This window comes from Salvelinus fontinalis, unplaced genomic scaffold (assembly GCF_029448725.1).
Source record: "Salvelinus fontinalis isolate EN_2023a unplaced genomic scaffold, ASM2944872v1 scaffold_0106, whole genome shotgun sequence".
Classification (NCBI taxonomy): domain Eukaryota; kingdom Metazoa; phylum Chordata; class Actinopteri; order Salmoniformes; family Salmonidae; genus Salvelinus; species Salvelinus fontinalis.
In genome coordinates this window covers 325,480-347,815 of record NW_026600315.1, presented here as the reverse complement: position 1 = coordinate 347,815, position 22,336 = coordinate 325,480, and the positions used below count along the sequence as shown (strand labels likewise).

General features: G+C 46.1%; 1 protein-coding gene across 1 annotated transcript in view; it reads right to left on the bottom strand.

Moving 5' to 3' along the window:
* Window positions 1-22,336, bottom strand: part of LOC129843289 (protein phosphatase 1 regulatory subunit 14B-like) — a 62,195-nt gene that overhangs the window by 1,369 nt on the left and 38,490 nt on the right. Inside the window, exon 2 of the mRNA XM_055911913.1 lies at window positions 1,825-1,941. Coding sequence (XP_055767888.1) covers window positions 1,825-1,941 — 117 coding nt within the window. The remainder of the gene's footprint in view (window positions 1-1,824; window positions 1,942-22,336) is intronic.

The following is a 22,336-nucleotide window of genomic DNA, read 5'->3' as shown; positions in this document are numbered from 1 at the left end:
GTAACAACATCCTACAGGGAGAGAAGAGGGACAAAACACACCATTAGTAACAACCACCTACAGGGAGAGAAGAGGGACAAAACACACCATTAGTAACAACCACCTACAGGGAGAGAAGAGGGACAAAACACACCATTAGTAACAACCACCTACAGGGAGAGAAGAGGGACAAAACACACCATTAGTAACAACCACCTACAGGAAGAGAAGAGGGACAGAACACACCATTAGTAACAACCACCTACAGGGAGAGAAGAGGGACAAAACACACCATTAGTAACAACCACCTACAGGGAGAGAAGAGGGACAAAACACACCATTAGTAACAACCACCTACAGGAAGAGAAGAGGGACAAAACACACCATTAGTAACAACATCCTACAGGGAGAGAAGAGGGACAAAACACACCATTAGTAACAACCACCTACAGGAAGAGAAGAGGGACAAAACACACCATTAGTAACAACATCCTACATGGAGAGAAGAGGGACAAAACACACCATTAGTAACAACATCCTACATGGAGAGAAGAGGGACAAAACACACCATTAGTAACAACCACCTACAGGGAGAGAAGAGGGACAAAACACACCATTAGTAACAACCACCTACAGGGAGAGAAGAGGGACAAAACACACCATTAGTAACAACATCCTACAGGGAGAGAAGAGGGACAAAGCACACCATTAGTAACAACCACCTACAGGAAGAGAAAAGGGACAAAACACACCATTAGTAACAACATCCTACAGGGAGAGAAGAGGGACAACACACACCATTAGTACAAAGTCAAAACACACCATTAGTAACAACCACCTACAGGAAGAGAAGAGGGACAAAACACACCATTAGTAACAACCACCTACAGGAAGAGAAGAGGGACAGAACACACCATTAGTAACAACATCCTACAGGGAGAGAAGAGGGACAAAACACACCATTAGTAACAACCACCTACAGGGAGAGAAGAGGGACAAAACACACCATTAGTAACAACATCCTACAGGGAGAGAAGAGGGACAAAACACACCATTAGTAACAACCACCTACAGGGAGAGAAGAGGGACAAAACACACCATTAGTAACAACCACCTACAGGAAGAGAAGAGGGACAAAACACACCATTAGTAACAACCACCTACAGGAAGAGAAGAGGGACAAAACACACCATTAGTAACAACATCCTACAGGGAGAGAAGAGGGACAAAACACACCATTAGTAACAACATCCTACAGGGAGAGAAGAGGGACAAAACACACCATTAGTAACAACATCCTACAGGGAGAGAAGAGGGACAAAACACACCATTAGTAACAACATCCTACATGGAGAGAAGAGGGACAAAACACACCATTAGTAACAACCACCTACAGGAAGAGAAAAGGGACAAAACACACCATTAGTAACAACCACCTACAGGGAGAGAAGAGGGACAAAACACACCATTAGTAACAACCACCTACAGGGAGAGAAGAGGGACAAAACACACCATTAGTACAAAGGCAAAACATACACAGACAAAATGGCTTTTCAAAATGGTGGACTCAAAGACCGACAGAGGATCGTCCAGAAACAACACCAAGCCCCTTAGGTACCTCACATAGACCTCCCATAGACCGAAAACAAGGCTGTTCAATGTCAGTCCTGGAGAGCCCTTGTCTAGGTGGTAGGGACTAGGGGTTGTTGCTGGACAATAATATATTTGACAAATAAAAACCACAATTCAAACATGAATACAATGCATTTAAAATCATTCAGGATAACACACCAACGTTGAAACACTTATTTCCATTGTGGTCGTCTGGCGGTGGGACTGACGTACCTCAGTAGGTTTGTAACAGTCTACCAGGAGATCTTTAACTCTGGCTCCTCTGTCGTCATCACTAGGCATGTCCAGCAGCTCGTCCACATCTATCTCCAACTCTGGTATGGCCTCCTCCTGTCATTCAGGGGAAAAGAGGGAGGGAGGGAGGGAGGGAGGGAGGGAGGGAGGGAGGGAGGAATGAGGGATGAGGAACGAATGAATCAACATCTACGGTGTATTCGGAAAGTATTCAGAACCCTTTGCATTTTTTCCTACATTCTGTTACGTTACAAACTTTTTTTGTTTGTTGATTAAATTGTTTTTTATTACTCAAATATACACACACAATACCCAATAATGACATCACAATACCCCATAATGACATCACAATACCCCATAATGACATCACAATACCCAATAATGACAAAGTAAAAACATGTTTTTATAATTTTTCACACATTTATATAAAAAAAAAACTGGAAATATCACATTTACATAAGTATTCAGACCCTTTATTCAGTACTTTGTGGAAGCACCTTTGGCAGCGATTACAGCCTTGAGTCTTCTTGGGTATGATGCTACAAGCTTGGCACACCTGTATTTGGGGAGTTTCTCCCATTCTTCTCTGCAGATCCTCTCAAGCTCTGTCAGGTTGGATGGGGAGCGTTGCTGCACAGCTATTTTCAGGTCTCTCTAGAGATGTTCAATCGGGTTCAAGTCCGGGCTCTGGCTGGGCATCTCAAGGACATTCAGAGACTTGTCCCAAAGCCACTCCTGCATTGTCTTGGCTGTGTGTTTAGCTTCCTTGTCCTGTTGGAAGGTGAACCGTCGCCCCAGTCTGATGTCCTCAGCGCTCTGGAGCAGGTTTTTATCAAGGATCCAGGCTGTATCACAACTGGCCGTGATTGGGAGTCCGATAGGGCGGCGCACCATTGGCCCAGCGTCGTCCGGGTTTGGCCGGGGTAGGCCGTCATTGTAAATAGGAAATTGTTCTTAACTGAAATGCCTAGTTAAATAAAAAAATACTCTCTCTGTACTTTGCGCCGTTCATCTTTTCCTCGATCCTGACCAGTCTCTCAGTTCCTGCAGCTGAAAAACATCCCCACAGCATGATGCTGCCACCACCATGCTTCACTGAGGGATGGTGCCAGGTTTCCTCCTGATGTGACACTTGGAATTCAGGCCAAAGAGTTCAATCTTGGTTTCATTAGACCAGAGAATCTTGTTTCTCATGGTCTGAGAGTCCTTTAGGTGCCTTTTGGCAAACTACAAGCGGGCTGTCATGTGCCTTTTACTGAAGAGTGGCTTCTGTCTGGCCACTCTACCATAAAGGCCTGATTGGTGGAGTGGTGCAGAGATGGTTGTCCTTCTGGAAGGTTCTCCCATCTCCACAGAGGAACTCTGGAGTTCTGTCAGAGTGACCACCGGGCTTCTTAGTTACGTCCCTGACCAAGGCCCTTCCATCACACACACAGAATAATAAAACACATTGTTTTGGCTCTGGTCGGAGTATAATACATTTGAAACCACACAGACACTTTAGCCACTGGACAGAACTAGAGGTCGACCGATTATGATTTCTCAACGCCGATACCGATTATTGGAGGACCAAAAAAAAGTCGCTACCGATTAATCTGCCGATTTTTTATTTATATATATATTTGTAATAATGACAATTACAACAATAGTGAATGAACAATGAACACATTTATTTTAACTTAAATAAAAATATATTTAATCTCAAATAAATCAATTTGGTTTAAATAATGCAGAAACAAAGTGTTGGAGAAGAAATTTAAAGTGCAATATGTGACATGTAAAAAAGCTAACGTTTAAGTTCCTTGCTCAGAACAAGAGAACATATGAAAGCTGGTGGTTCCTTTTAACATGAGTCTTCAATATTCCCAGTTAAGAAGTTTTAGGTTGTAGTTATTATAGAACTATTTCTCTCTCTACCATTTGTATTTCATAAAGCTTTTGACAATTGGATGTTCTTATAGGCACTTTAGTATTGCCAGTGTAACAGTATAGCTTCCGTCCCTCTCCTCGCCCCTACCTGGGCTCGAACCAGGAACACATCGACAACAGCCACCCTCGAAGCATCGTTACCCATCGCTTCACAAAAGCCGCGGCCCATGCAGAGCAAGGGGAACCACTATTGAAACGCTATTAGCGCGCACCCCGCTAACTAGCTAGCCATTTCACACCGGTTACAGCAGCCTAATCTCGGGAGTTGATAGGCTTGAAGTCATAAACAGCGCAATGCTTGAAGCATTGCGACGAGCTGCTGGCAAACGCAGGAAAGTGCTGTTTGAATGAATGCTTACGAGTCTGCTGCTGCCTACCACCGCTCAGTCAGACTGCTCTATCAAATCACAGACTTAGTTATAACATAATAAACACATAAATACGAGCCTTAGGTCATTAATATGGTCAAATCCAGAAACGATCATTTCGAAAACAAAACGTTTATTCTTTCAGTGAAATACAAAACCGTTCCATGTTTTAACTAACGAGGGGCATCCCTAAGTCTAAATATTCCTGTTACATTGCACAACCTTCAATGTTATGTCATAATTATGTAAAATTCTGGCAAATTAATTACGCCCTTTGTCAGGAAGAAATGGTCTTCACACAGTTCACAACGAGCCAGGCGGCCCAAACTGCTGCATATACCCTGACTCTGCTTGCACAGAACGCAAGAGAAGTGACACAATTTCCCTAGTTAATATTGCCTGCTAACATGAATTTCTTTTAACTAAATATGCAGGTTTAAAAAAAAAAAAAAAATACTTCTGTGTATTGATTTTAAGAAAGGCGTTGATGTTTATGGTTAGGTACATTTGTGCATTTTCTCGCGAATGCGCTTTTGTTAAATCATCCCCCGTTTGGCGAAGTTGAAGTAGGCTGTGATTCGATGATAAATTAACAGGCACCGCATTGATTATATGCAACGCAGGACAAGCTAGTTAAACTAGTAATATCATCAACCATGTGTAGTTAACTAGTGATTATGTGAAGATTGATTGTTTTTTTTATAAGATAAGTTTAATGCTAGCTAGTAACTTACCGTGGCTCCTTCAGCCACAAGGTCCTTTTGATGCTGCACTTGCGTAACAGGTGGTCAGCCTGCCACGCAGCCTCCTCGTGGATTGCAATGTAATCGGCCATAATCGGCGTCCAAAAAGGCAGATGACCGATGGTTATGAAAACTTGAAATCGGCCCTAATTAAAATGCCGATTAAATCGGTCGACCTCTAGATGAAACCCATGTGTGTTATTGAATACATTACTATTTCTACGCTTAGTTGGTCTTCTCTCCCTCCCTCCCTCCCTCTCTCCCTCCCTCTCTCTCTCTCTCTCTCCCCGTCCCTCTCTCCCTGACCTCTTTTCTATTTTTATCCCTCCATCTCAGATTTCTAATGACTATTCTTTCTCTCTCTGTTTGCATCTCTCCTCTGTCCTTCTCCCTCTTTTCCCTACATCTCTTTTTGTCTCTCCAATCTCCCTCTGTCCTTTTCTCTCTCTCGTTTCCCTCTTCTCTCTTCCCCATCTGTTTCTCTCTCCCATATCCCTGACCTCCTCTCTCTCTATTCCCCCCATCTCTTTTCCCTCTGTTTCTCTCTGTCGTTCCCACTTTCCCCCCCATCTATGTTTCTCCCTTCCCCCCCATCTATTTCTCCCTTTCCCCCTCTCTGTTTCTCTCTGTCCTTCTCTCCCTCCCCATCTCGCTGTCCTCTCTACCCCCCATCTCTCTGTCCTCCACCACCTCTTTTCTCCAGCCCCCATCTGTCGTCATCTCTCTTCTCTGTCGTTCTCCCTCTTTCCCCCCTCTTATATCTGTCGTTCTTTCTCCCCCCATTTTATCTCTGTCGCTCTCTCTCTCTTTCCACTCCTCATCTCCGTCGTTCTCTCTTTCCACTCCTCTTATCTCTGTCGTTCTCTCTCTCTTATCTCCCTCTTTCCACTCTTATCTCTGTCGTTCTCTCCCTCTTTCCACTCCTCTTATCTCCGTCATTCTCCCTCTTTCCACTCCTCTTATCTCCGTCGTTCTCTCTCTTTTCCACTCCTCTTATCTCTGTCGTTCTCTCTCTTTTCCCCCCTCTTATTTCTGTCGTTCTTTCTCTCTTCCCCCTTCTCTTTCGTTCTCTCTCTTTTCCTCCTCTTATCTCTGTCGTTCTTTCTCTTTTCCTCTTATCTCTGTCGTTCTCTCTCTCTTTCCACTACTCTTATCTCCGTCGTTCTCTCTGTTTTCCACTCCTCTTATCTCTGTCGTTCTCTCTGTTTTCCAATACTCTTATCTCTGTCTTTCTCTCTCTTGTCTGTCGTTCTCCCTCTTTCCCCCCCTCTTATATCTGTCGTTCTCTCTCTTTCCCCCCCTCGTATCTCTGTTGTTCTCTCTTTCCCCCCCTCTTATCTCTGTCTTTCTCTCTCTTCTCTGTCGTTCTCCCTCTTTCCCCCCCTCTTATATCTGTCGTTCTTTCTCCCCCCATCTTATCTCTGTCGCTCTCTCTCTCTTTCCACTCCTCATCTCCGTCGTTCTCTCTCTCTTTCCACTCCTCTTATCTCTGTCGTTCTCTCTCTCTTATCTCTGTCGTTCTCTCCCTCTTTCCACTCCTCTTATCTCCGTCATTCTCCCTCTTTCCACTCCTCTTATCTCTGTCGTTCTCTCTCTTTTCCCCCCTCTTATTTCTGTCGTTCTTTCTCTCTTCCCCCCTTCTCTTTCGTTCTCTCTCTTTTCCTCCTCTTATCTCTGTCGTTCTTTCTCTTTTCCTCTTATCTCCGTCGTTCTCTCTGTTTTCCACTACTCTTATCTCCGTCGTTCTCTCTTTTCCACTACACTTATCTCCGTCGTTCTCTCTGTTTTCCACTACTCATATCTCCGTCGTTCTCTCTGTTTCCCACTACTCTTATCTCCGTCGTTCTCTCTGTTTTCCACTACCTTTATCTCCGTCGTTCTCTCTGTTTTTCACTACCCTTATCTCCGTCGTTCTCTGTTTTCCACTACCCTTATCTCCGTCGTTCTCTGTTTTCCACTACCCTTATCTCCGTCGTTCTCTCTGTTTTCCACTACCCTTATCTCCGTCGTTCTCTCTGTTTTCCACTACCCTTATCTCCGTCGTTCTCTGTTTTCCACTACCCTTATCTCCGTCGTTCTCTGTTTTCCACTACCCTTATCTCCGTCGTTCTCTCTGTTTTCCACTACCCTTATCTCCGTCGTTCTCTCTGTTTTCCACTCCCCTTATCTCCGTCGTTCTCTCTGTTTTCCACTCCTCTTATCTCCGTCGTTCTCTCTGTTTTCCACTCCTCTTATCTCCGTCGTTCTCTCTGTTTTCCACTCCTCTTATCTCCGTCGTTCTCTCTGTTTTCCACTCCTCTTATCTCCGTCGTTCTCTCTGTTTTCCACTCCTCTTATCTCCGTCGTTCTCTCTGTTTTCCACTCCTCTTATCTCCGTCGTTCTCTCTGTTTTCCACTCCTCTTATCTCCGTCGTTCTCTCTGTTTTCCACTCCTCTTATCTCCGTCGTTCTCTCTGTTTTCCACTCCTCTTATCTCCGTCGTTCTCTCTGTTTTCCACTCCTCTTATCTCCGTCGTTCTCTCTGTTTTCCACTCCTCTTATCTCCGTCGTTCTCTCTGTTTTCCACTCCTCTTATCTCCGTCGTTCTCTCTGTTTTCCACTCCTCTTATCTCCGTCGTTCTCTCTGTTTTCCACTCCCCTTATCTCCGTCGTTCTCTCTGTTTTCCACTCCCCTTATCTCCGTCGTTCTCTCTGTTTTCCACTCCCCTTATCTCCGTCGTTCTCTCTGTTTTCCACTCCCCTTATCTCCGTCGTTCTCTCTGTTTTCCACTCCCCTTATCTCCGTCGTTCTCTCTGTTTTCCACTCCCCTTATCTCCGTCGTTCTCTCTGTTTTCCACTCCCCTTATCTCCGTCGTTCTCTCTGTTTTCCACTCCCCTTATCTCCGTCGTTCTCTCTGTTTTCCACTCCCCTTATCTCCGTCGTTCTCTCTGTTTTCCACTCCCCTTATCTCCGTCGTTCTCTCTGTTTTCCACTCCCCTTATCTCCGTCGTTCTCTCTGTTTTCCACTCCCCTTATCTCCGTCGTTCTCTCTGTTTTCCACTCCCCTTATCTCCGTCGTTCTCTCTGTTTTCCACTCCCCTTATCTCCGTCGTTCTCTCTGTTTTCCACTCCCCTTATCTCCGTCGTTCTCTCTGTTTTCCACTCCCCTTATCTCCGTCGTTCTCTCTGTTTTCCACTCCCCTTATCTCCGTCGTTCTCTCTGTTTTCCACTCCCCTTATCTCCGTCGTTCTCTCTGTTTTCCACTCCCCTTATCTCCGTCGTTCTCTCTGTTTTCCACTCCCCTTATCTCCGTCGTTCTCTCTGTTTTCCACTCCCCTTATCTCCGTCGTTCTCTCTGTTTTCCACTCCCCTTATCTCCGTCGTTCTCTCTGTTTTCCACTCCCCTTATCTCCGTCGTTCTCTCTGTTTTCCACTCCCCTTATCTCCGTCGTTCTCTCTGTTTTCCACTCCCCTTATCTCCGTCGTTCTCTCTGTTTTCCACTCCCCTTATCTCCGTCGTTCTCTCTGTTTTCCACTCCCCTTATCTCCGTCGTTCTCTCTGTTTTCCACTCCCCTTATCTCCGTCGTTCTCTCTGTTTTCCACTCCCCTTATCTCCGTCGTTCTCTCTGTTTTCCACTCCCCTTATCTCCGTCGTTCTCTCTGTTTTCCACTCCCCTTATCTCCGTCGTTCTCTCTGTTTTCCACTCCCCTTATCTCCGTCGTTCTCTCTGTTTTCCACTCCCCTTATCTCCGTCGTTCTCTCTGTTTTCCACTCCCCTTATCTCCGTCGTTCTCTCTGTTTTCCACTCCCCTTATCTCCGTCGTTCTCTCTGTTTTCCACTCCCCTTATCTCCGTCGTTCTCTCTGTTTTCCACTCCCCTTATCTCCGTCGTTCTCTCTGTTTTCCACTCCCCTTATCTCCGTCGTTCTCTCTGTTTTCCACTCCCCTTATCTCCGTCGTTCTCTCTGTTTTCCACTCCCCTTATCTCCGTCGTTCTCTCTGTTTTCCACTCCCCTTATCTCCGTCGTTCTCTCTGTTTTCCACTCCCCTTATCTCCGTCGTTCTCTCTGTTTTCCACTCCCCTTATCTCCGTCGTTCTCTCTGTTTTCCACTCCCCTTATCTCCGTCGTTCTCTCTGTTTTCCACTCCCCTTATCTCCGTCGTTCTCTCTGTTTTCCACTCCCCTTATCTCCGTCGTTCTCTCTGTTTTCCACTCCCCTTATCTCCGTCGTTCTCTCTGTTTTCCACTCCCCTTATCTCCGTCGTTCTCTCTGTTTTCCACTCCCCTTATCTCCGTCGTTCTCTCTGTTTTCCACTCCCCTTATCTCCGTCGTTCTCTCTGTTTTCCACTCCCCTTATCTCCGTCGTTCTCTCTGTTTTCCACTCCCCTTATCTCCGTCGTTCTCTCTGTTTTCCACTCCCCTTATCTCCGTCGTTCTCTCTGTTTTCCACTCCCCTTATCTCCGTCGTTCTCTCTGTTTTCCACTCCCCTTATCTCCGTCGTTCTCTCTGTTTTCCACTCCCCTTATCTCCGTCGTTCTCTCTGTTTTCCACTCCCCTTATCTCCGTCGTTCTCTCTGTTTTCCACTCCCCTTATCTCCGTCGTTCTCTCTGTTTTCCACTCCCCTTATCTCCGTCGTTCTCTCTGTTTTCCACTCCCCTTATCTCCGTCGTTCTCTCTGTTTTCCACTCCCCTTATCTCCGTCGTTCTCTCTGTTTTCCACTCCCCTTATCTCCGTCGTTCTCTCTGTTTTCCACTCCCCTTATCTCCGTCGTTCTCTCTGTTTTCCACTCCCCTTATCTCCGTCGTTCTCTCTGTTTTCCACTCCCCTTATCTCCGTCGTTCTCTCTGTTTTCCACTCCCCTTATCTCCGTCGTTCTCTCTGTTTTCCACTCCCCTTATCTCCGTCGTTCTCTCTGTTTTCCACTCCCCTTATCTCCGTCGTTCTCTCTGTTTTCCACTCCCCTTATCTCCGTCGTTCTCTCTGTTTTCCACTCCTCTTATCTCCGTCGTTCTCTCTGTTTTCCACTCCTCTTATCTCCGTCGTTCTCTCTGTTTTCCACTCCTCTTATCTCCGTCGTTCTCTCTGTTTTCCACTCCTCTTATCTCCGTCGTTCTCTCTGTTTTCCACTCCTCTTATCTCCGTCGTTCTCTCTGTTTTCCACTCCTCTTATCTCCGTCGTTCTCTCTGTTTTCCACTCCTCTTATCTCCGTCGTTCTCTCTGTTTTCCACTCCTCTTATCTCCGTCGTTCTCTCTGTTTTCCACTCCTCTTATCTCCGTCGTTCTCTCTGTTTTCCACTCCTCTTATCTCCGTCGTTCTCTCTGTTTTCCACTCCTCTTATCTCCGTCGTTCTCTCTGTTTTCCACTCCTCTTATCTCCGTCGTTCTCTCTGTTTTCCACTCCTCTTATCTCCGTCGTTCTCTCTGTTTTCCACTCCTCTTATCTCCGTCGTTCTCTCTGTTTTCCACTCCTCTTATCTCCGTCGTTCTCTCTGTTTTCCACTCCTCTTATCTCCGTCGTTCTCTCTGTTTTCCACTCCTCTTATCTCCGTCGTTCTCTCTGTTTTCCACTCCTCTTATCTCCGTCGTTCTCTCTGTTTTCCACTCCTCTTATCTCCGTCGTTCTCTCTGTTTTCCACTCCTCTTATCTCCGTCGTTCTCTCTGTTTTCCACTCCTCTTATCTCCGTCGTTCTCTCTGTTTTCCACTCCTCTTATCTCCGTCGTTCTCTCTGTTTTCCACTCCTCTTATCTCCGTCGTTCTCTCTGTTTTCCACTCCTCTTATCTCCGTCGTTCTCTCTGTTTTCCACTCCTCTTATCTCCGTCGTTCTCTCTGTTTTCCACTCCTCTTATCTCCGTCGTTCTCTCTGTTTTCCACTCCTCTTATCTCCGTCGTTCTCTCTGTTTTCCACTCCTCTTATCTCCGTCGTTCTCTCTGTTTTCCACTCCTCTTATCTCCGTCGTTCTCTCTGTTTTCCACTCCTCTTATCTCCGTCGTTCTCTCTGTTTTCCACTCCTCTTATCTCCGTCGTTCTCTCTGTTTTCCACTCCTCTTATCTCCGTCGTTCTCTCTGTTTTCCACTCCTCTTATCTCCGTCGTTCTCTCTGTTTTCCACTCCTCTTATCTCCGTCGTTCTCTCTGTTTTCCACTCCTCTTATCTCCGTCGTTCTCTCTGTTTTCCACTCCTCTTATCTCCGTCGTTCTCTCTGTTTTCCACTCCTCTTATCTCCGTCGTTCTCTCTGTTTTCCACTCCTCTTATCTCCGTCGTTCTCTCTGTTTTCCACTCCTCTTATCTCCGTCGTTCTCTCTGTTTTCCACTCCTCTTATCTCCGTCGTTCTCTCTGTTTTCCACTCCTCTTATCTCCGTCGTTCTCTCTGTTTTCCACTCCTCTTATCTCCGTCGTTCTCTCTGTTTTCCACTCCTCTTATCTCCGTCGTTCTCTCTGTTTTCCACTCCTCTTATCTCCGTCGTTCTCTCTGTTTTCCACTCCTCTTATCTCCGTCGTTCTCTCTGTTTTCCACTCCTCTTATCTCCGTCGTTCTCTCTGTTTTCCACTCCTCTTATCTCCGTCGTTCTCTCTGTTTTCCACTCCTCTTATCTCCGTCGTTCTCTCTGTTTTCCACTCCTCTTATCTCCGTCGTTCTCTCTGTTTTCCACTCCTCTTATCTCCGTCGTTCTCTCTGTTTTCCACTCCTCTTATCTCCGTCGTTCTCTCTGTTTTCCACTCCTCTTATCTCCGTCGTTCTCTCTGTTTTCCACTCCTCTTATCTCCGTCGTTCTCTCTGTTTTCCACTCCTCTTATCTCCGTCGTTCTCTCTGTTTTCCACTCCTCTTATCTCCGTCGTTCTCTCTGTTTTCCACTCCTCTTATCTCCGTCGTTCTCTCTGTTTTCCACTCCTCTTATCTCCGTCGTTCTCTCTGTTTTCCACTCCTCTTATCTCCGTCGTTCTCTCTGTTTTCCACTCCTCTTATCTCCGTCGTTCTCTCTGTTTTCCACTCCTCTTATCTCCGTCGTTCTCTCTGTTTTCCACTCCTCTTATCTCCGTCGTTCTCTCTGTTTTCCACTCCTCTTATCTCCGTCGTTCTCTCTGTTTTCCACTCCTCTTATCTCCGTCGTTCTCTCTGTTTTCCACTCCTCTTATCTCCGTCGTTCTCTCTGTTTTCCACTCCTCTTATCTCCGTCGTTCTCTCTGTTTTCCACTCCTCTTATCTCCGTCGTTCTCTCTGTTTTCCACTCCTCTTATCTCCGTCGTTCTCTCTGTTTTCCACTCCTCTTATCTCCGTCGTTCTCTCTGTTTTCCACTCCTCTTATCTCCGTCGTTCTCTCTGTTTTCCACTCCTCTTATCTCCGTCGTTCTCTCTGTTTTCCACTCCTCTTATCTCCGTCGTTCTCTCTGTTTTCCACTCCTCTTATCTCCGTCGTTCTCTCTGTTTTCCACTCCTCTTATCTCCGTCGTTCTCTCTGTTTTCCACTCCTCTTATCTCCGTCGTTCTCTCTGTTTTCCACTCCTCTTATCTCCGTCGTTCTCTCTGTTTTCCACTCCTCTTATCTCCGTCGTTCTCTCTGTTTTCCACTCCTCTTATCTCCGTCGTTCTCTCTGTTTTCCACTCCTCTTATCTCCGTCGTTCTCTCTGTTTTCCACTCCTCTTATCTCCGTCGTTCTCTCTGTTTTCCACTCCTCTTATCTCCGTCGTTCTCTCTGTTTTCCACTCCTCTTATCTCCGTCGTTCTCTCTGTTTTCCACTCCTCTTATCTCCGTCGTTCTCTCTGTTTTCCACTCCTCTTATCTCCGTCGTTCTCTCTGTTTTCCACTCCTCTTATCTCCGTCGTTCTCTCTGTTTTCCACTCCTCTTATCTCCGTCGTTCTCTCTGTTTTCCACTCCTCTTATCTCCGTCGTTCTCTCTGTTTTCCACTCCTCTTATCTCCGTCGTTCTCTCTGTTTTCCACTCCTCTTATCTCCGTCGTTCTCTCTGTTTTCCACTCCTCTTATCTCCGTCGTTCTCTCTGTTTTCCACTCCTCTTATCTCCGTCGTTCTCTCTGTTTTCCACTCCTCTTATCTCCGTCGTTCTCTCTGTTTTCCACTCCTCTTATCTCCGTCGTTCTCTCTGTTTTCCACTCCTCTTATCTCCGTCGTTCTCTCTGTTTTCCACTCCTCTTATCTCCGTCGTTCTCTCTGTTTTCCACTCCTCTTATCTCCGTCGTTCTCTCTGTTTTCCACTCCTCTTATCTCCGTCGTTCTCTCTGTTTTCCACTCCTCTTATCTCCGTCGTTCTCTCTGTTTTCCACTCCTCTTATCTCCGTCGTTCTCTCTGTTTTCCACTCCTCTTATCTCCGTCGTTCTCTCTGTTTTCCACTCCTCTTATCTCCGTCGTTCTCTCTGTTTTCCACTCCTCTTATCTCCGTCGTTCTCTCTGTTTTCCACTCCTCTTATCTCCGTCGTTCTCTCTGTTTTCCACTCCTCTTATCTCCGTCGTTCTCTCTGTTTTCCACTCCTCTTATCTCCGTCGTTCTCTCTGTTTTCCACTCCTCTTATCTCCGTCGTTCTCTCTGTTTTCCACTCCTCTTATCTCCGTCGTTCTCTCTGTTTTCCACTCCTCTTATCTCCGTCGTTCTCTCTGTTTTCCACTCCTCTTATCTCCGTCGTTCTCTCTGTTTTCCACTCCTCTTATCTCCGTCGTTCTCTCTGTTTTCCACTCCTCTTATCTCCGTCGTTCTCTCTGTTTTCCACTCCTCTTATCTCCGTCGTTCTCTCTGTTTTCCACTCCTCTTATCTCCGTCGTTCTCTCTGTTTTCCACTCCTCTTATCTCCGTCGTTCTCTCTGTTTTCCACTCCTCTTATCTCCGTCGTTCTCTCTGTTTTCCACTCCTCTTATCTCCGTCGTTCTCTCTGTTTTCCACTCCTCTTATCTCCGTCGTTCTCTCTGTTTTCCACTCCTCTTATCTCCGTCGTTCTCTCTGTTTTCCACTCCTCTTATCTCCGTCGTTCTCTCTGTTTTCCACTCCTCTTATCTCCGTCGTTCTCTCTGTTTTCCACTCCTCTTATCTCCGTCGTTCTCTCTGTTTTCCACTCCTCTTATCTCCGTCGTTCTCTCTGTTTTCCACTCCTCTTATCTCCGTCGTTCTCTCTGTTTTCCACTCCTCTTATCTCCGTCGTTCTCTCTGTTTTCCACTCCTCTTATCTCCGTCGTTCTCTCTGTTTTCCACTCCTCTTATCTCCGTCGTTCTCTCTGTTTTCCACTCCTCTTATCTCCGTCGTTCTCTCTGTTTTCCACTCCTCTTATCTCCGTCGTTCTCTCTGTTTTCCACTCCTCTTATCTCCGTCGTTCTCTCTGTTTTCCACTCCTCTTATCTCCGTCGTTCTCTCTGTTTTCCACTCCTCTTATCTCCGTCGTTCTCTCTGTTTTCCACTCCTCTTATCTCCGTCGTTCTCTCTGTTTTCCACTCCTCTTATCTCCGTCGTTCTCTCTGTTTTCCACTCCTCTTATCTCCGTCGTTCTCTCTGTTTTCCACTCCTCTTATCTCCGTCGTTCTCTCTGTTTTCCACTCCTCTTATCTCCGTCGTTCTCTCTGTTTTCCACTCCTCTTATCTCCGTCGTTCTCTCTGTTTTCCACTCCTCTTATCTCCGTCGTTCTCTCTGTTTTCCACTACTCTTATATCCGTCGTTCTCTCTGTTTTCCACTCCTCTTATCTCCGTCGTTCTCTCTGTTTTCCACTCCTCTTATATCCGTCGTTCTCTCTGTTTTCCACTCCTCTTATCTCCGTCGTTCTCTCTGTTTTCCACTCCTCTTATCTCCGTCGTTCTCTCTGTTTTCCACTCCTCTTATCTCCGTCGTTCTCTCTGTTTTCCACTCCTCTTATCTCCGTCGTTCTCTCTGTTTTCCACTCCTCTTATCTCCGTCGTTCTGTTTTCCCGTCTCTCTCTTCTCCTCAGGATATAAATACATCTCCATGGCTTTTTCCTCCAACAGCCAATTACAGGAGCAGATCCTTTCTCCTCCCTCTTCCGTGATGTTCTCTCTCTCAATTCAATTTAAGGGCTTTATTAGCACGGGGAAACATGTGTTTACATTGATAAAGCAAGCGAAATAAATAAACAAAAGTGAAATAAACAAAAATGAACAGTAAACTCACAAATGACACTCAAAAGTTCCAAAATAATTATCGCTTTCGAGTGTTTTCTCTTTGTATCTATAATCTGTCATGCGCTCTCTCCGTTACGCTCTCTCCCCCTCATCCTCCCCCTCGGTTAGGGCTGCCCAAGCCAGCTGTCACTGCACCTGCCTACAGGCCACACACAAAACACTGCTGCACTGAGACAGCACACAGGCGCATTGACACACACGCAGGCAAAGGCAAGCACATTACTGACACTCAAACACACAGAGATGTAGCCACACTTCTCTCTCTGTCCTTTATCCTAACACACACACACACACACACACACAAAGAAATTCAAACCGAGTAAATGCATTTAGCTGGGGTAAAGGAAGGAGGGGACCTCTGTGTGTGTGTGTGTGTGTGTGTGTGTGTGTGTGTGTGTGTGTGTGTGTGTGTGTGTGTGTGTGTGTGTGTGTGTGTGTGTGTGTGTGTGTGTGTGTGTGTGTGTGTGTGTTAGAGCTAAGTAGATGTAAGGGATTTAATCAGAGCCTGACAGAGAGGCGACACACACACACACACACACACACACACACACACACACACACACACACACACACACACACAGAGAAGCTGGGGTGAGAGCGAGGTAAGCCGACACAAAGAATGTTCCACACAACATGTGCTACCAGTCAGTCAGTCAGTAAGTCAGAAAGAGAGAGCTGGAGGGAGGGGGGGGGGTTACCAAGAGAGAAAGAGACACAGGACAGAGACAGAGGTAGTGAGAGAACGAGACAGAGGCAGCGAGTGAACGAGAGAGAGAACGAAAGAGCACGAGAGAGAACGAAAGAGCACGAGAGAGAGAGAGAACAAAAGAGCACGAGAGAGAGAGAGAACGAAAGAGCACGAGAGAGGGAACGAGAGAGAGAGAGAACGAGAGAGCACGAGAGAGGGAAGGATAGAGAGAGGGAACGAAAGAGCACGAGAGAGGGAACGAAAGAGCACGAGAGAGGGAACGAAAGAGCACGAGAGAGGGAACGAAAGAGCACGAGAGAGGGAACGAAAGAGCACGAGAGAGGGAACGAAAGAGAGAGAGAGAGAGAGAATGAGAGAGAGAGAGGGAACGTGAGAGAGAGAGAACGAGAGAGAGACAGAGAGAGAGAGAGAGAGAGAGAGAGAGAGAGAGAGAGAGAGAGAGAGACAACGAGAGAGAGAACGAGAGAGAGAACTAGAGAGAAAGAGAGAGAGAACGAGAGAGCGAGAAAGAGAGCACTAGAGAGTGAGAGAGAGAGAGCACTAGAGAGAGAAAGCAAACAAGTGAAGGAGAGGGTCAAAGAGAGAATAATTGTAGAGAACAAGATCTTTCTCTACTGGCGTCTAGAGTGTATTTCTAACAATCATATGTCTGTCTGTTGGTCAGTGTGTCTCTACAGGACAGAGTGTTATTATCTTGGTCAGTGTGTCTCTACAGGACAGAGTGTTGTCTTGGTCAGTGTGTCTCTACAGGACAGAGTGTTATTATCTTGGTCAGTGTGTCTCTACAGGACAGAGTGTTATTATCTTGGTCAGTGTGTCTCTACAGGACAGAGTGTTATTATCTTGGTCAGTGTGTCTCTACAGGACAGAGTGTTATTATCTTGGTCAGTGTGTCTCTACAGGACAGAGTGTTATTATCTTGGCCAGTGTGTCTCTACAGGACAGAGTGTTATCTTGGTCAGTGTGTCTCTACAGGACAGAGTGTTATTATCTTGGTCAGTGTGTCTCTACAGGACAGAGTGTTATCTTGGTCAGTGTGTCTACAGGACAGTGTTGTCTTGGTCAGTGTGTCTCTACAGGACAGTGTTGTCTTGGTCAGTGTGTCTCTACAGGACAGAGTGTTATTATCTTGGTCAGTGTGTCTCTACAGGACAGAGTGTTATTATCTTGGTCAGTGTGTCTCTACAGGACAGAGTGTTATCTTGGTCAGTGTGTCTCTACAGGACAGAGTGTTCTCTTGGTCAGTGTGTCTCTACAGGACAGAGTGTTATTATCTTGGTCAGTGTGTCTACAGGACAGAGTGTTATTATCTTGGCCAGTGTGTCTCTACAGGACAGAGTGTTATCTTGGTCAGTGTGTCTCTACAGGACAGAGTGTTATTATCTTGGTCAGTGTGTCTACAGGACAGAGTGTTATTATCTTGGCCAGTGTGTCTCTACAGGACAGAGTGTTATCTTGGTCAGTGTGTCTCTACAGGACAGAGTGTTATTATCTTGGTCAGTGTGTCTACAGGACAGTGTTGTCTTGGTCAGTGTGTCTCTACAGGACAGAGTGTTGTCTTGGTCAGTGTGTCTCTACAGGACAGAGTGTTGTCTTGGTCAGTGTGTCTCTACAGGACAGAGTGTTATTATCTTGGTCAGTGTGTCTACAGGACAGTGTTGTCTTGGTCAGTGTGTCTCTACAGGACAGAGTGTTGTCTTGGTCAGTGTGTCTCTACAGGACAGAGTGTTGTCTTGGTCAGTGTGTCTACAGGACAGTGTTGTCTTGGTCAGTGTGTCTCTACAGGACAGAGTGTTGTCTTGGTCAGTGTGTCTCTACAGGACAGAGTGTTGTCTTGGTCAGTGTGTCAACAGGACAGTGTTGTCTTGGTCAGTGTGTCTCTACAGGACAGAGTGTTATCTTGGTCAGTGTGTCTCTACAGGACAGAGTGTTGTCTTGGTCAGTGTGTCTCTACAGGACAGAGTGTTGTCTTGGTCAGTGTGTCTCTACAGGACAGAGTGTTATTATCTTGGTCAGTGTGTCTCTACAGGACAGAGTGTTATCTTGGTCAGTGTGTCTACAGGACAGAGTGTTATCTTGGTCAGTGTGTCTCTACAGGACAGAGTGTTGTCTTGGTCAGTGTGTCTCTACAGGACAGTGTTGTCTTGGTCAGTGTGTCTACAGGACAGTGTTGTCTTGGTCAGTGTGTCTCTACAGGACAGAGTGTTGTCTTGGTCAGTGTGTCTCTACAGGACAGAGTGTTGTCTTGGTCAGTGTGTCTCTACAGGACAGAGTGTTGTCTTGGTCAGTGTGTCTCTACAGGACAGAGTGTTATTATCTTGGTCAGTGTGTCTCTACAGGACAGAGTGTTATCTTGGTCAGTGTGTCTACAGGACAGTGTTATCTTGGTCAGTGTGTCAACAGGACAGTGTTGTCTTGGTCAGTGTGTCTCTACAGGACAGTGTTGTCTTGGTCAGTGTGTCTCTACAGGACAGAGTGTTGTCTTGGTCAGTGTGTGTGTTGTGTAGATGTGAGTCAAGAGGCAGTGCATTGCAGCGTGTTTTATGTGTGTGTGTCTGCGTGTTAAAGATGTTTTGTGACTTTCGGTACTTCTGTCAAATGTCTCTCATGTCTTCTACTGATGGACAGAGGATCAAGTCTGTCTATCAGCGCTGCCGATGTCCCATTATAGACCGAGAGCACAATGCCTGCTCCACTTCACTCACGGCTAGCACTAGTCTGTCCTGAGGAACCACTGGGAGTCTGGACTGTATCATGTTATCTCCTCTCTCATAGTGACTCTAGTCTGTCCTGAGGAACAACTGGGAGTCTGGACCGTCTCATGTTATCTCCTCTCTCATACTGACTCTGTCCTGAGGAACTACTGGGAGTCTGGACTGTCTCATGTTATCTCCTCTCTCATACTGACTCTAGTCTGTCCTGAGGAACCACTTGGAGTCTGTCCTGAGGAACCACTGGGAGTCTGGACTGTCTCATGTTATCTCCTCTCTCATACTGACTCTAGTCTGTCCTGAGGAACCACTTGGAGTCTGTCCTGAGGAACCACTGGGAGTCTGGACTGTATCATGTTATCTCCTCTCTCATACTGACTCTGTCCTGAGGAACCACTGGGAGTCTGGACTGTCTCATGTTATCTCCTCTCTCATAGTGACTCTGTCCTGAGGAACCACTGGGAGTCTGGACTGTCTCATGTTATCTCCTCTCTCATACTGACTCTAGTCTGTCCTGAGGAACCACTTGGAGTCTGTCCTGAGGAACCACTGGGAGTCTGGACTGTATCATGTTATCTCCTCTCTCATACTGACTCTGTCCTGAGGAACCACTGGGAGTCTGGACTGTCTCATGTTATCTCCTCTCTCATAGTGACTCTGTCCTGAGGAACCACTGGGAGTCTGGACTGTCTCATGTTATCTCCTCTCTCATACTGACTCTAGTCTGTCCTGAGGAACCACTGGGAGTCTGGACTGTCTCATGTTATCTCCTCTCTCATACTGACTCTAGTCTTTCCTGAGGAACCACTGGGAGTCTGGACTGTCTCATGTTATCTCCTCTCTCATACTGACTAGTCTGTCCTGAGGAACTACTTGGAGTCTGGACTGTCTCATGTTATCTCTCCTCTCATAGTGACTAGTCTGTCCTGAGGAACTACTTGGAGTCTGGACTGTCTCATGTTATCTCCCCTCGCATAGTGATTCTAGTCTGGACTGTATCATGTTATCTCCTCTCTCATAGTGACTCTAGTCTGTCCTGAGGAACCACTGAGAGTCTGGACTGTCTCATGTTATCTCCTCTCTCATAGTGACTCTAGTCTGTCCTGAGGAACCACTTGGAGTCTGGACTGTATCATATTATGCTGTACAGAAGTTAACACACTTGAATAATGCAACACGGAATGTAGAAATGCTGAACATTTTTAATTACTGTTCACAAAACAATGTTCATTACAGGCTAGAACACTTTACAGTGCAGGAAGACACTGGTAGCTCCCTGGCTTTGTATGCTAACTTTCCTTGCTAGCTAACAGCTGAAGCTAACATCCATTCACAACACTAGCAGGGTACTTTGTTTGTGATATGCATAATATAAACACAAAATTTGCTGATTTTAAAAGCCGATTGTCACCAAAAACGTTCATTCACTTAATCTCCCCAGCCTCACGTCTCAAGGTCATAGCTGTTCTATCTGAACTCAAACTGACTGTGTGAGAATGATGTCATGGGTCTTAAAGAGACAGCACACACACTTATAGAAAATAAGCATTACTGTAAAAAATTAAATAAAAATAAAAGGTTTTTTTTTTTTTTTATATTGGTTCGTAAATAATATCATATTGGTGAGCCAACTTGTAAATGCAGAGGGTCTTTCACTTAATTATGAAGAATGATTATCAATTTCCAGCCTGTAACAACTAAAAATGCAGCAATCATTTGAGATGCCATTCCATTAGGTGTTGCTTCATGTAATGCACATGAATACAATCAACAGGGGTAATGGAAGGTGAGGTTGAGGGTCAGGTCTACTGAGTCAACAGGGGTAATGGAAGGTGAGGTTGAGGGTCAGGTCTACTGAGTCAACAGGGGTAATGGAAGGTGGGTTCTGAGGGTCAGGTCTACTGAGTCAACAGGGGTAATGGAAGGTGAGTTCTGAGGGTCAGGTCTACTGAGTCAAAAGGGGTAATGGAAGGTGAGTTCTGAGGGTCAGGTCTACTGAGTCAACAGGGGTAATGGAAGGTGAGTTCTGAGGTTCAGGTCTACTGAGTCAACAGGGGTAATGGAAGGTGAGTTCTGAGGATCAGGTCTACTGAGTCAACAGGGGTAATGGAAGGTGAGTTCTGAGGGTCAGGTCTACTGAGTCAACAGGGGTAATGGAAGGTGAGTTCTGAGGGTCAGGTCTACTGAGTCAACAGGGGTAATGGAGGGTGGGGTTCTGAGGGTCAGGTCTACTGAGTCAACAGGGGTAATGGAAGGTGAGTTCTGAGGATCAGGTCTACTGAGTCAACAGGGGTAATGGAGGGTGGGGTTCTGAGGGTCAGGTCTACTGAGTCAACAGGGGTAATGGAAGGTGAGTTCTGAGGATCAGGTCTACTGAGTCAACAGGGGTAATGGAAGGTGAGTTCTGAGGATCAGGTCTACTGAGTCAACAGGGGTAATGGAAGGTGAGTTCTGAGGGTCAGGTCTACTGAGTCAACAGGGGTAATGGAAGGTGGGTTCTGAGGGTCAGGTCTACTATCTTTGGCAAGACATCAGTAGATTTAAAATGTATCATATTTATGAAGATTTGGCCCTACTATGGAGAGATGTACTGTGTGTGTCAGTTACCGCACCAATCTAACCCACATACACGTTGTCTTTCTGAGAGGATGATGAGACAGACCAGGACCCCAGACCAGGACCCCAGACCAGGACCCCAGACCAGGACCCCAGACCAGGACCCCAGACCAGGACCCCAGACCAGGACCCCAGACCAGGACCCCAGACCAGGACCTCAGACCAGGACCCCAGACCAGGACCCCAGACCAGGACCCCAGACCAGGACCCCAGACCAGGACCCCAGACCAGGACCTCAGACCAGGACCTCAGACCAGGACCCCAGACCAGGACCCCAGACCAGGACCAATGTTCCCTCAAATAGTTTTCGGCACAGAGTAAATTTCAGGTCTGCTGAGTGCAAACTTGAACGTTCTGAAAATTCTGTGCAACTTCCAGCGCACGTTTACTGTGAACACTGAGGCTGTACCCACTTTACATTACAGTTATACTGTGAACACTGAGGCTGTACCCGCTATAAGTTACAGTTTTACTGTTAACCACTGAGGCTGTACCCGCTTTTAGTTACAGCTTTACTGTGAACACTGAGGCTGTACCCGCTTTAAGGTACAGTTTTACTGTGAACACTGAGGCTGTACCTGCTTTAAGTTACAGTTTTACTGTGAACACTGAGGCTTTAAGTTACAGTTTTACTGTGAACACTGAGGCTGTACCCGCTCTAAGTTACAGTTTAACTGGGAACACTGAGGCTTTAAGTTACAGTTTTACTGTGAACACTGAGGCTGTACCCGCTCTAAGTTACAGTTTAACTGGGAACACTGAGGCTTTAAGTTACAGTTTTACTGTGAACACTGAGGCTGTACCCGCTCTAAGTTACAGTTTAACTGGGAACACTGAGGCTTTAAGTTACATTTATAAAAGTGGTCAAGTAGGCTACTGTGGCTATTTGATCACAACCAGAGAGGCCTACCATCAAAAACAATGGAGAAAATGCATCCCATAACATTTTAACATGGAAATAGCTGTTCTATCATTCAGCCTACAGTAGCAGCCAATGTGTGGTGTTTAATGTAGGACTACATATTACAGAGAATCAGACCAATTATGCTCCACTCTTCCTATTGGCTACTTAGCTTATTCAAGCATGTCTCAAAATACAACACCGCCCCTTTAAAACAAAACAAAAAATCTGTACCTGACTGGCTTTTCAAAGATGTCTAGAAATGTATACATTATGTGCCCTTGTAGGAAGCAGTCACTCCCCTATTGTTGACTACAAATTATTTATAACTGGGCTAATAACTCACTAACTGGCAAAGTATATGAACAAAATGTGCACA